General features: G+C 40.8%; 2 protein-coding genes across 2 annotated transcripts; both read left to right on the top strand.

Annotated features, from left to right (window-relative positions):
* Window positions 1-1,203: 1,203 nt before the first annotated feature.
* Window positions 1,204-2,421, top strand: LOC118564461 (olfactory receptor 1-like). Its single transcript, XM_036142620.1, has one exon. It carries the CDS (start codon window positions 1,204-1,206, stop codon window positions 2,179-2,181), a length of 978 nt encoding a protein of 325 aa, XP_035998513.1. The 3' UTR covers window positions 2,182-2,421.
* Window positions 2,422-6,249: 3,828 nt separating this feature from the next.
* Window positions 6,250-7,448, top strand: LOC118564460 (olfactory receptor 1-like). The gene has a single exon (XM_036142619.1). It carries the CDS (start codon window positions 6,398-6,400, stop codon window positions 7,373-7,375), a length of 978 nt encoding a protein of 325 aa, XP_035998512.1. The 5' UTR covers window positions 6,250-6,397; the 3' UTR covers window positions 7,376-7,448.
* The last annotated feature ends 7,234 nt before the right edge of the window (window positions 7,449-14,682 follow it).

Genomic DNA, 14,682 nt, shown 5'->3' with positions numbered 1-14,682 from the left:
CAGGGAGGGGGGGGGGGAGCGGGGGCAGCGTCACAGCGTCACCGGCAAAGCTTCACAACTAGGGTTGGGAATTGATAAGATTTTCACGAATCCGATTCCCTTATCGATTCTGTGAAACGATTCGATTCCACATCGATTCTCTGAAACGATTCGATTCCTTATTGATTCTCTTATCGATTCCAATTTTTTAATTAACTATGAAACAATAAAAAAGGTTGCAGTGGAAATACGGGACAAAAAACCCCACTTACAATTAATACACAAAGACAAAATAAAGACTTCAATAAAAATGCATAACAGAAAACAAGTGGGTTAAAAATAAGTCAGCATAAAATCAAGAAGAAAAGTAAAAATAAAAGTGTAAGTTAAAATATATATTTTTTGATGAATAATAATAATTGTTGAATAAATAGTTTCTTTTTATTATTTTTTCACATTTAATGGCACACAAATTCATATTATTAGCTACTTTTTCAAGTAATTTTATATTATTAAGGCCTTCATTTATTTCTGTATGTATTTTTAATTATGGCAGGATTCGTTCTCCATACAATAGAGATTGCATTTTTTTAATTTCCTTTTTCTGCATAAATAACATATTGACTACTTTCAGGATGAAAGGACCATTTTACCCAGTCTTATAAAAAGGGTTTCTTAACAGAATTACCAACTTTAAAGTTAGAGTGCTTTAAATTTTCTTCATTTTTGTGTGGATTTTGGTTTACTTTTCATAAACTCTTGCAGCTTTATACATTTACCACATGATCAAGTTTTTAGGTTAAAGAATATGTTGACTTTGTAAAATATTGAATTTTGAAAACATTTATCAGAAAAATATACTAATTTTATGGGGCACACCCTTAGAGACATGTAGTGCAATTTCTATTGTAGGCTGATATGTTTTGTAACTCTCTGGGAACTTAAAACTTCCACAGTTACAGTTACAGTTTGTTTTTGCACTTTATTCAGTGTATTCTTGTGTGTGTGGGATTAGGATATTTCAATATAAACCCTTAGAACTGCAGCTTAATAGATTTTCTAACAGTGTTTGTAAAAAAAAACGCACTCAGGGGATCAAGGGCAGGCACAGAGCATTGATAAAAAGCAGTTAAAGCACTGACAGTGGCAGTGCTACGGTGCGTGTCACTGCTCAAGCCACCGATATAACCTGGTCACAACAATAGGATTGACAACAAGCCCACAATGGACTTATTTAACCCTGCTTTAGTAAAAAATGTTACCTTTATCCGACCAGCCTATTTCATTATTAGTGGATTTATTCGTTTGGCCGAAATGAAGTATTACTATGTTTTTCTCTTCTTTGTCTACATTGTTTCAGTCCTGGGAAACATTGCTGTAATGGCTGTAATATACCTGGATCATAATCTAAGAACTCCAAAGTATGTTGCCGTTTTTAACCTTGCATTTGTTGACCTGTTGGGTAGCACTGCACTGGTACCAAAGCTGCTTGACATCTTTCTGTTCAATCACTATTACGTCCCCTACAATGACTGCTTGACATTCTTGTTTTTCTGTTACACTTGCCTCTCAATGCAGGCTCTTAATCTAGTCGCTCTCTGTTATGATCGACTAATGGCCATCATGTTTCCTCTGCACTATCATGTGATGGTTACTCACAAGATTATGTTTTCTTTTGTTGCAAGTTTCTGGTCTGTTACTGTATTAGCTGTTCTCATTACTGATGGTCTTCTTACAAGACTTTCCTTTTGTAAGTCTGTGGTTATTAACAGCTATTTCTGTGACCATGGTCAAATTTACAGGTTAGCATGCAATGACAACTTTCCAAGTTTTGTGATTTCAAAATTGCTACCATTTCTATTTCTTTGGCTTCCTCTTGTAGTAATATTATCCAGTTATATATGTATTGGCTATGCTTTAGCTAAGGTTGCTGCACCTCAGGAAAGAGTGAAGGCACTAAAAACGTGCACAGCTCATCTCTCATTAGTAGCAATCTATTTCTTTCCAATAATAATCACTTTTGTTATGGCTTCTGGCATACATCCAAATGCCAGGATCATTAACCTGTCCTTGGCCTCTGTTATTCCACCAATGTTGAACCCAATCCTTTATGTTTTGCATACACAAGAAATCAAATTTTCAATTAAAAGAATACTAAAAGGCAGGCATCAATCTAAAATTATGAAGTCAGGATTTTCCTAGACCTGTATCTTTAGAACTGACATATGTATATATATATTAGGACAGAGAAAATGGAAAGGTTTTGTTAGAGTTTAGTTTTGCATTATGACTTAGAGTTACTAATTAGACTTTATTGTAGTTTAAGATAATCAAGGTTGAAATGTAGCCTCTGCTACCCGATTTGATATTCTGTTGATTTACTCTTATTTTTAACGTTTATGTGATGTGTGTACAATTATAGTTCAAGATAGATTTGTTTACTTTCAGAAGGAAAATCTCATTCACTCTCTATCTAAAATTAAAATGCTAGAATCATAAAATGTTCTTTGTTTCTTAAACACGGAAGTCTTTCTCCATGGCCTCTCCGGGGTGGTGGTCCCCCTATTTAAAAAGGGGGACCGGAGGGTGTGTTCCAACTACAGGGGAATCACACTCTTAAGCCTCCCTGGTTAGGTCTATTCGGGGGTTCTGGAAAGGAGGGTCCGTCGGATAGTCGAATCTCGGATTCAGGAAGAGCAGTGTGGTTTTCGTCCTGGCCGTGGAACACTGGACCAGCTCTATACCCTCAGCAGGATTCTGGAGGGGGCATGGGAGTTTGCCCAACCAGTCTACATGTGCTTTGTGGATCTGGAGAAGGCATTCGACCGTGTCCCCCGGGGGATCCTGTGGGGGGTACTCCGGGAGTATGCAGTACCGGGCCCTTTAATAAGGGCTGTCAGGTCTCTGTACGACCGGTGTCAGAGTCTGGTCCGCATTGCCGGCAGTAAGTCGGACTCGTTTCCGGTGAGAGTTGGACTCCGCCAAGGCTGCCCTTTGTCACCGATTCTGTTCATAACTTTTATGGACAGAATTTCTAGGCGCAGCCAAGGTGTTGAGGGGATCCGTTTTGGTGGCCTTAGGATTGTGTCTCTGCTATTCGCGGATGACGTGGTCCTATTGGCTTCATCAGGGCGTGATCTACAGCTCTCACTGGAGCGGTTCGCAGCCGAGTGCGAAGCGGCCGGGATGAAAATCAGTGCCTCCAAATCCGAGACCATGGTCTTGAACCGGAAAAGGGTAGAGTGCCTTCTCCGGGTTGGGGAGGATGTGCTGCCCCTAGTGGAGGAGTTCAAGTATCTTGAGGTCTTGTTCACAAATGAGGGGAGGATGGAGCGGGAGATCGACAGGCGGATTGGTGCAGCGTCTGCTGTGAAGCGGGCGCTGTACCGATCCGTTGTGGTGAAGAGAGAGCTGAGCCAAAAGGTGAAGCTCTCGATTTACCGGTCGATCTACGTTCCTACCCTCATCTATGGTCACGAGCTTTGGGTCGTGACCGAAAGAACGAGATCCCGGATACAAGCGGCTGAAATGAGTTTTCTCCGTAGTGTGTCTGGGCTCTCCCTTAGAGATAGGGTGAGGAGCTCAGTCATCCGGGGAGGACTCAGAGTAGAGCCGCTGCTCCTCCACGTCGAGAGGAGCCAGTTGAGGTGGCTCGGGCATCTGGTCAGGATGCCTCCTGGACGCCTCCCTGGTGAGGTGTTCCGGGCACGTCCCACCGGGAGGAGGCCCAGGGGAAGACCCAGGACACGCTGGAGGGACTGGGAACGCCTTGGGATTCCTCCTGAGGAGCTGGCCCAAGTGGCCGGGGAGAGGGACGTCTGGGCCTCCCTACTGAAGCTGCTACCCCCGCGACCCGACCCCGGATAAGCGGAAGAAGACGGACGGACGGACGGACGGATGGTTTCTTAAACACATTTAATTTCTATAAATGCAAGAAAGTATCAGATTTATGTAAAATGTGCAAATAACAAGAAAATACTATATAGGTACTATAATAAAACTTAGGTGTTGGTTTTTGTTATTTCTATTCATGTCTGATAAAATAACATGTATGTCTTTGGAACTCGTATTGTCTTAAAAACATATATATTGACAATGCCTTAAAATAAACTATTTGATTGTTCGGATATCTTGGATACCAGCTTCGAGTCACACTATGCTTCATGTAAAAAAAAATTTTTAATTTCTTTTAAGGATCCCCATCAGCTGTTGCCATGGCAAACAGCTAGTCAACTTTATATATTTTTAAAACGTTTTATTTGTATTTATTTATTTACCAAAGTATAGTTGAAACCAGATCTTCCCATTCACTTTATAAAATGAGAGACAAAGACCTGTCACTTTGTTTCTCACTTGTTGGTATTAAAGCTATAGTTGGTAATCCTGTTCAGAAACACTTTTTTTGTTATACAGTATTCAATACATTATGTATTCAGAAGAAGAGGGTTAAAAAACTGGATCTCTGTGAGAGCTGCAGTAAAAACTCTGACCAATCACAGCCATTCGCACTGAAGGGCAGGAGTTTGTCAGTTTTGGTTCTGCCCTCACCCCTCTCGGTCCCCCAAAGTTCTGAGGTATTGCCTTATCTATAGGTTGTCCAACATGCAGTTCCTTGTTAGTTTCTGGTTGTTGGTTGCACATATACACTTCTAGTGTTTATGTATCCGGTTAGCTTAGCAGTTAGCTTTAGTGCTCACCTTTCTTTGTAGCTCTGCTGCTCTCCCTGTATACTTTTAACATTGGAAAGAGTGGCAAGAAGCGTACAAGTTTAATAATGTTGTTTTTATTTGTAATGCACTTTCCATTTGACCTCAAATGTCAATGTGCTACAATGGCATACAGATAAAAAAACAACATCAATGAAAACAAAAAAACAACAACTAGGCAGAGTATGCCTTTCTGAAAAGGTAAGTTTTAAATTCCTTCTTGAAAACATCCACCGTCTGCGTGGCTCTGAGATGTTCCGGGAGAGCATTTCATAGACTGGGAGCTGTGGCTTCAAAGGCTCTGTCCTCCATTGTTTTGAGCCATGTCCTGGGAGTAACTAGACAGTGCTGTTGGCCTGACCAGGTCCGGGTTGATGTTTGGGGTGTGAGCTGTTTAGTGAAGTAAGTGGGGGCCACACCGTGTCTGGGTGTGCAGGAGAATCTTGTATTCTATACGGAGGTGGACGGTGAGCCAGTGCAGAGTGTGGAGGATAGGGTGATGTGCTCACGTTTTCGCACCCTCATCAGGATCTTGGCAGCGCTGTTCTGAACATATTGGAGCTTTTGGAGGCCCCTGGCAGGAATTTCCCAAATCCACTCTGGTCTTGTTACTTTCTACTGAGGCCTTCCTCTTCTTTTTATAAACAAGAACGCGGTTCGCTTCATGTGTCTCTCAACCATATTCAAAGTATACGGTGAGAGCAGTGGAGCTACAATGAATGGCTAGCGGCTAACATAGCTGCTAACCTAACTGAATACATAAACACTAGAATTGTGCATGCAAAGCCAAGAAAAGGAAACTTTGTAGGAAAGGGCACGGACACTGCTGTTATGTGACCTCGTCAGAATGATTGGCATGTGGGGAAACCAATAGATAAGTTGATACCCCTGGAATTTGAGGGACAGAGGGGGTGAGAGCAGGACCAAAACTCTGTCAAATCCATGCCATTCAGACCAAGTGGCATGGATTGGTTAGTTTTAACAGGCCTGCAGCTCCCACAGAGATTGATTTTTATTTTATTTTTTCCCGTTTTCTGCATAAATAACATATTGACTACATTCAGGATGAAAGGATAATTTTACCCAGTATTAAAAAAAGGGTTTCTGAACAGAATTACCAACTTTAAAGTTAGAGTGCTTTAAAGTTTCTTCATTTTTGTGTGGATTTTGGTTTACTTTTCATAAACTCTTGCAGCTTTATACATTTACCACATGATTGAGTTTTTAGGTTAAAGAATATGTTGACTTTGTAAAATATTGAATTTTGAAAAATTTAATCAGAAATCTAAAAAAACAACAACATTTGACTAACTTTATCGGGCACCCCTTTAGAGACATGTAGTACACTTCACTTCTACTAAGGTTACAATGTTTTTTGCACTTTATTCAGAGTATTCTTGTGTGTGTGAAAAAAAACACTTTATTTGTTGTGGAATAAAAAGTAATTAAGTAGATCTAATTTCTGTTAAAATTCAGTTTTGGAGTCAAATTAGGATATTTCAATATAAACCCTTAAAACTGCAGCTTAATAGATGTGCTAAAAATGTTTGTAAAAACAAAAGCACTCAGGGGATCAAAGACAGGCACAGAGCATTGATAAAAAGCAGTTAAAGCAAGTCAGTTTCCTGACAGTGGCAGTGCTACGGTGCGTGTCACTCCTCATGCCACCAATATAACCTGATCATAGCAATAGGCTTGACAACAAGCCCACAATGGACTTATTTAACCCTGCTTTAGTAAAAAATGTTACCTTTATCCGACCAGCCTATTTCATTATTAGTGGATTTACTGGCTTGCCCGAAATGAAGTATTACTATGTTTTTCTCTTCTTTGTCTACATTGTTTCAGTCCTGGGGAACATTGCTGTAATGTTTGTAATATATCTAGACCATAATCTTAGAACTCCAAAGTATGTTGCAGTTTTTAACCTTGCATTTGTCGACCTGTTGGGTAGCACTGCACTGGTACCAAAGCTGCTTGACATCTTTCTGTTCAATCACTATTACGTCCCCTACAATGACTGCTTGACATTCTTGTTTTTCTGTTACACTTGCCTCTCAATGCAGGCTCTTAATCTAGTCGCTCTCTGTTATGATCGACTAATGGCCATCATGTTTCCTCTGCACTATCATGTGATGGTTACTCATAAGATTATGTTTTCTTTTGTTGCAACTTTCTGGTCTGTTACTGTATTAGCTGTTCTCATTGCTGATGGTCTTCTTACAAGACTTTCCTTTTGTAAGTCTGTGGTTATTAACAGCTATTTCTGTGACCATGGTAGAATTTTCAAGATAGCATGCAATGATAATTTTCCAAGTTTTGTGATTTCAAATTTGCTTCCATTTCTATTTCTTTGGCTTCCTCTTGTAGTAATATTTTCAAGTTATATTTGTATTGGCTATGCTTTAGCTAAGGTTGCTGCACCTCAGGAAAGAGTAAAGGCATTAAAAACGTGCACAGCTCATCTCTCATTAGTAGCAATCTATTTCTTTCCAATAATAATCACTTTTCTTATGGGTTCTGGCATACATCAAAATGCCAGGATCATTAACCTGTCCTTGACCTCTGTTATTCCACCAATGTTGAACCCAATCATTTACGTTTTTCATACACAAGAAATCCGATTTTCAATTAAAAGAATACTAAAAGGCAGGCATCAAACTAAAATTATGAAGTCAGTTTTTTCCTAGGCTTGTTTTTTTAAAACTGGCATATATTAGGACAGAGAAAATGGAAAGGTTTTGTTATAGTTTAGTTTTGCATTATGACTTACAATTACTAATTGGACTTAATTATGGATTAAAATAATCAAGGTTGAAATATAGCCTCTGCTACTTTCTATTTCCTAATTTGATATTCTGTTAATCTCCTCTTGTTTTTAAAATTTATGTGATGTGTGTACAATTATAGTTCAAGAAAGATTTGTTTACTTTCAGAAGGAAAATCTGATTCACTATAACTCTCTATCTAAAATTAAAATGCTAGAATCAAAAATGTTCTTTGTTTCCTAAACACATTTAATTTCTATAAATGCAAGAAAGTATCAGATTTCTGTAAAATGTGCAAATAACAATAAAATACTATATAGGTACTATAATAAAACTTAGATGTTGGGTTTTGTTATTTTTATTCATGTCTGATAAAATGACATGCATGTCTTTGGAATTCATATTGTCTTAAATACATATATATTGACATTGCCTTAAATAAACTATTTGATTGTTTGGAAATCTTGGATACCAGATCTGAGTCACACTATGCATCATGTCAACATTATATATTTCTAAAACGTTTTTTATATATATATATATATATATATATATATATATATATATATATATATATATATATTTTACCAAAGTATAGTTGGAACCAGATCTTCAAATTCACTTTATAAGATGAGAGAAAGACCTGGCCCTTTGTCTCTCCCTTTTTGATATTATAGCTATAGTTGGTAATCCTGTTCAGAAACACCTTTTTTGTTATACAGGGTAAAGTGGTCTTTTCATCCTAACAGTAGTCAATACATTATGTATTCAGAAAAAGAAGGTTCAAAAACTGGATCTTTGTGAGAGCTGCAGGCCTGTAAAAACTCTGACCAATCACTGCCATTCGCACTGAAGGGCAAGAATTTATCAGCGTTTAGGTTCTGCCCTCTTTAGCTCTTTCACATAGGAAAATATATGACTCTGTATTTAGACAAGATATGATCAGAGTTACATATACACAATAACATTTTCCACAATATCCTTCTGATTATGAAATCAGCACATAATAGTAAAGACATTTTTCAAAACACCTTAAACACATGAGTAGGAAATAGGGTAAGACATACATAACAGGCAAAGCAAAAGGATGAAATAATATTAATTAACAATAATGCATATGCCTTACTTTACTTAAAATTCTAGAATGCTGAACAGCAGTATTAACTCCTTATCCAGTTTAGCATTACATCAACGTAAAATCCATCCTCATCAGTACTGTCATAGTCTTTTAACGCAGAAACAACACATTTCTCCAAATTGTGGTCAGCACAAACAGAAAGCAAGTTTGCAACAGTATTCAGCTTCAGCATAGTGATATCAATCATTCTCATTACCATTCCCTTAACCCCCGCAATTATTGCAACACTCTTTTTTAGGTCAGTGTTTGGGGAAGGCTAAAATACGCATAAGACCTCAAGGTTAGCAGGAGGGGCTTTTGCATGTAATATTCTGAGATGTGAGGAGATCTGTTGCCGAAAAGGAAAGATCTGCAAGCACTGGCGACTCGGCACAAATCAGGGCTGCCTTCTTCATATGTACCAAACATCTCCTTTTCTGTCCTTGATCATATAGAAACTCTCAATTGTCTTTCAGTAAACAATTGTGGTTGTACATTCGCTGTCCTAAAAGTGAACGAGAGAGTGGCTTGGTTGTTGGCAAGCTAATCAAGCATCATGCAGGACAAAACCTTGTGATGATGCCCTGGGTAGAGAGCTAGCTTAACTCCAATCAGACAGTTACTTCACATAAAAGCTACCTGCTAATAAGATTAGCAAAGTAAACTACAAAAATATTCTGGAAATGAAATCATGTAGCCAATATTTAACCACTGGAGAGGTCAGTGCCTCTTTGAGTTGGAGATGTCTCATTGACCTTGGCAGGCATGTCAAAGTATCTTCAGTTGTGAATTAAAAGGGAAGACAACTTCATAGTTATGTATTTTACTTCGCAGGTCCAGGGTGGACAACCAAGAGGATCCCGCTACTAAGTTGAGGGACTCATCGATTCTGGGGAGAGGATAAGAGTCCTTTTTACTAACTTTATTAAGAGGCCTGTAATCTTCGCAGAAGCACATCCATGAACTATTCGTCTTGGGCACCATTACCACAGCAGATGCCCAGGAACTTTCAGATGGCTCTATGATGCCCATCTTTAGCATCTCACACAGTTTGCGGTCAGCAGCCTCCCAATGAGCTAGAGGAAGACTACGAGGGTGCACTTTAACAGGATGAGCATCACCAGTGTTGATAACATGTTCCACCTAGTGTGTCAGGCCCACATCACACTTGTTAAGGAGCGAAAATGTCTTTAAAGTCTAGAAGTACCTTCCATAGACTTTCTTGCTGCTGATGAGTCAAGCCCTCACAGTTCCTAGACCAGACATTCCTCACTGCTGACAACCTCTCCTCCTCATCAGTTTGCTGTTCAGCTGGTGGTAATACAGGGGACTCCCAAGTGCAAGCAGCTGTTACAGTAGGGAATGGTTCTAGAGGTGGGCATTTAAGCTGCACACTCCGCCCTTCCGGAAGTAATAGACAGCCTTTTTCGAGGTCCAGCACGCCATCAACGGCTCGTAAAAGGTTCAGCCCAAGGATTCAGGCAACCTGAACATCAGCTTCCCAAGCAAGAAAAGGCATAGTTAGGTCTTCAACCTTAAACTGAAACATCTCCTTCCCTTTTATGGGGGCCAGGCCACCCGTCACTAGCTTAAGTTGCACATCAGTTCTTTGCACAGCAGTTCTCGCTGGAATGATGTCGGGTTGGACCAGTGTTGTGTTGATCCCATGTCAAGGAGTGCTGTGTCACCCTGTCCACCATCATCGGAATGTGTCAAAAAGTCACCAACTTGGGTCCAGCCTACAGTAATGCCTTGTGATAATGAGGGTGATGTGGGGGTGCTGGTCTCAACGGCCCATGTACTCTCACGTACACAGGCCCCTGACAGTTTCCCTGTGCCGCTGTAAACTTGGGGCACTGTCTGAAGAGGTGTCAAGCTTGTCCACATCCCCAGCAGCTTTGTGGCCGGCGGTGCGGTTTGGTCCCCCCATCCTTGACAGCTGCTCAGCAGGAGCAGATGTTGCTCTGACCACTGATGTATCCTCATTCCCTCCTGTAGATCCTGTCAGCATCTCCCTCTCCAACAGCAATTCCAGAGCTGCATTGAGTGTGGTTGGGCGAGCAAGCTGCGACTGTATACGGTGCTCTTTGGGACTGGGGCCTGCAAGAACTGATCACGGGCAAGTTCTGTCTGCACTGCAAGGGGCATGTTGTCATAAGCCTGCCTGAAGAGGCACTCAATGTCATGCCCAAACCGTCTCTGAAACTCTCCAACTAGAGCAGTTTAGTGTCCCCTCTTTTTTATTATTCAGCAAAAGCAGACAAGCTTCTGCATCCTCACACAGGAACAGAGCTAATTGTAGTGCTTTGTGTTCCTCAGACCAGCCAGCTGCAACTCCATACAATTCAAACTGAGCAATAAACATTTCCCATGGCATCTTGCGGCTGAAATTGGGTGTCTTTATGTTTGCATTAGCTAGCTGTCCATGGGCGTCGCCATCTTTGTTTAAATCACGTGATGACGCGTCACATGACATCAGCTCCGCCACGCCGAACTGGCAAACATGACACAAACTTTTCTTCAGCCGAGACAAACCTGGGGAGACGCCAGCCTCTGCAGACAATCTGAGCACCACTTCCCTCACACCATGAATGGCTAACCGTGGTCCAACATCCATCTCCTGCTCCTGCTTCTTAACTTTGTCCATCAGCATGATTGGGAGACGTGTCGCTTGCAATAGTTCCAGGTGTGGTTGGTCTTTTAAGCTTTTGACACCAGTGTAACGTTCCATTATAAAACCCAAGCACCAGACCGAGGTTTTGCTGCTAACACAAGACAGTTTTCACAGAGTACCCCGCTGCTCTCCTGAATTATCTGAATTAACACTATATTTCGATCAATAAATCCTCTCTACTAGGCTAGTGAAACTTAACTAAACTACTAAGCAAAATGGAGATAAAAAGAAACTAAGTTAAGGAACTATTTACATACAAAAGTAAACAAAAGACAAAATAAAAGTGGATGATCATAATCAGAATAATTCAGTGAATCCTGTTCACTGCAGATCTGATTAAAAAAGCAAGGAATGGAGTTAAATTAACTTAACTCATTTAGAACAACATTTGGCATGTTTTTAATCCATTCACAATGTGAATCCTGAGTTAAACAAAACATGATTTGATTAAATAACATTTTGTTTAAGTTAAAGAAGCAAAGTTTATCTTAAAGAATGTGAATTCAGGTTAAATTAGCTTCACTAATTCAGAACAACATTTGGTATGTGTTCCAACCCATTCAATTAGACAACTTTATTGTCATTTTGTATGTATAGAGTGCATACAGAACGAAATTTCGTTAAATTTCACAATGCAAATCCTTAGTTACACAAAACATTATTTGAGGAAATAACATTTTGAGGAATGATTTGCTCATTAAAATCATTCCCTTTAGGATAGCTTGCCTTTGTTTATGCGATTTTACCTCCAGGAGCTAGGGGGCACTGTAGCGATCGGTTACTAAAATTAGTTACTCCTAAAGTTACCAAAAAGCCTTCAAATCGACAATAATATTTTATATTAATGCGGGAATAAGGCTCAAAGCACTATCAAATGATGGCGGAGCAAAACGATCAAGCTTAATTCTTGGAATGGGCTTTTGTAGAAAAACCGGAACCAGAAATTACCAGAAGCTAATAGCATTTTGGCTAGTGGATTTTTGGCTTTAACTTTAAAGACTTCAGCTTTATTTTTAGTCGTAATGAGTGGGCCGGATAACATAAACAATGTCCCATCAATGAATGAAACCACTGTGGAGATAATGTTTGTTATAACCATAAAACACATTTGAACCATATCAGAAATGCCATGGAACCAGATGCTAGCATGGGCTAATTCCGTTAGCCCCTTTGTTTAAAGACGGGTGGAACCATCACAAACATTTTCCAGTGACCATCGTAACCTTCCCCTTTGGTTCTCTCTGTCCAACCTGTCGGTGCCTCGTGTGAGTTCAGTCCACTTTGGTCATCCAAGGAAGGCAGTGAAAAGGGAACCGTTGTTCCTTCAGCAGCGGCTAGTGGCTTAGCAGCAGCAGACCATGCCATGACTTGACACGGCCATGAGCTGACATGTGGTCGGGATCAGCCTGGTCGGAGGTCTGGGCTCTGCGGTCACTGATCTCTCAGCTTGTCTGGTGAGGGAAGGTGACCGCGTCTCACGTCCACTGTCCTGCAACACCTGACAAAATTAAACAAAACTGTTTTGGCATTCCTTGCTTCGCGGCTGGTTTGCGCAGAAGTCAGAGTGCAACTTAGCTTCGATCTGTGTGATGATTCTCCGGATCCAGTCAGGTTTCTGCTCCGCAGAGAACGAGAAAGAGGATTCTCCTCTTTCGCTCTGGTCAAAGCGGGCTCTGGATCAGTCGTGGCTGGCAGTTTCTGCCGGTGCCCGGGAGGAACTGAGCTTTAGAGAGGCTCATGTCTCGCTCAGCTCTTGGCCTCTTCCAGGCCCCATGTGTGGCTCCTGCTGGGCAGCCCCCCCCCCCCCTCCTGGAGGGCTACAGGAGAAAAGTAGTGGTCGTCTGAGAGTCTGGTCAGAAGTGAGCTGACTGTTTGTCTGTGAGGGTGGTTTACAGCAGGCACCCTGCTGAGAGAGATGCCGTCTTTGCAGTAGGGTGGTGAAACTCTTTCTGGTACCATCCCATGGTACGTGGTCAGAATTCAATCTGACTACAATTATTTCATCATGGCTTTAATATGGCACAACAGAAGCCACACATTTCTTCCGGTATAAGCCCAAAACAAACTAACTTATATAAACAGTAAGGTGCAATAGCACTTAGCAATGAAGTCTGATAGGGATTCTTATATTACATAAATTTAACATGAGCTCTGACTCTTCAAATTCATGATCAGGACAGGTAGCCCTTCGTAAGACACAGTTCCAGTAAAGTAGCTCTCGATTTCTAAAAGGTTGGTGATCCTAGTTCTACACAGATTACATATTGATTAGATTGTACAGTTTTGTTTGTAGCCAACTTGTCCCTGTCAGGATTTGTCTATGTGAACCCGGACAGAGCATGCACACACAGAGTTTTTTCTATTGCAGTTTATTGAAAGTAATGAATGGAATGATGATGATGACCAGAGTTAATAACCGGACAGGAGATGATGGATGCAGGAGCAGCCTGACTGGAAGAAACTGGAGAGAGTTCTTGGAGCTGCTGGGCTGCTGTCAGAGCAGAGGTGCGGAGCGAGACAGTTCTTGGGGTGTGGGACTGCTGGAGCACAGGGTAGCAGGCAATCCAGTGACAGAGCAGAGAGCAAACCTGGAGCACAGAAGTAGCAGGCAGTCCAGCAACAGATAAGCAGGTACAGTTCTTGAGATCCGGGGGGCTGCAGTAAATCCATCAACTAGCAGAGGCCTACTTGAGGCACAGGGGAGGCAGGGAATTCAGTAACAATACAGGGAGCAAACCAGACTGACAGACGTGGAGTGAGAGGAGAATGATGAGAACAGGACTAGACAGGCGTGGTGCTGATAGAGACTGAAGACGAGCCGGCAGGGAAGAGAAGACTGAGGGAGGCTTATGAAGGGAGGCTGGCATGTAGAGTGAATTCAGACTAATTAGTGCCTAACAGGTGTGACTGATTGCTGAGGAGTGGAGGGTGAGCTGAGTAAGAGGAGGAGAAACTGAAATATAACAGGGAAAAAAAGCCAGATCAAAACTGAACCATGACAGTCCCCAAATGTAAACGAGTCTTCACTAAAAATGGCATTGTATATAATTTAGGGGAAGAAAAGCAGGTGTCACTTTTTATAAAGATATCTTTCCGAGCATCCCGTCTTTGGTTAACTCATTGATTGAGTCATAAATGTCCACAAAACCAAGAACATTTATTTGCAACATGTGTTAAAGCTAATGAACCAAATATCTGCTGAAGATTAGATTAATATAGTATTATCACAAGGTTTTCATGTCCTTTAATAATAAAATAAAATAAACTATATTTTATATGCAGTAGGAAGCATAACTTTTATCCATATTCTATAAAGTAAAAAAAAAACAATGCTGACTCATAAACTGATAAACTGTATTTGAATATGTTTGCTCTCAAGGGACCACACAGAAAAACAAGGCCTGGGGAAAATATTAAAGCTCCTGTGAACTCCGCAGC

The sequence above is a fragment of the Fundulus heteroclitus genome, chromosome 11 (genome assembly GCF_011125445.2).
Source record: "Fundulus heteroclitus isolate FHET01 chromosome 11, MU-UCD_Fhet_4.1, whole genome shotgun sequence".
In the NCBI taxonomy this organism is placed as follows: domain Eukaryota; kingdom Metazoa; phylum Chordata; class Actinopteri; order Cyprinodontiformes; family Fundulidae; genus Fundulus; species Fundulus heteroclitus.
The sequence above is the reverse complement of the archived record's forward strand: the minus strand, read 5'-3'. Positions and strand labels throughout refer to the sequence as shown.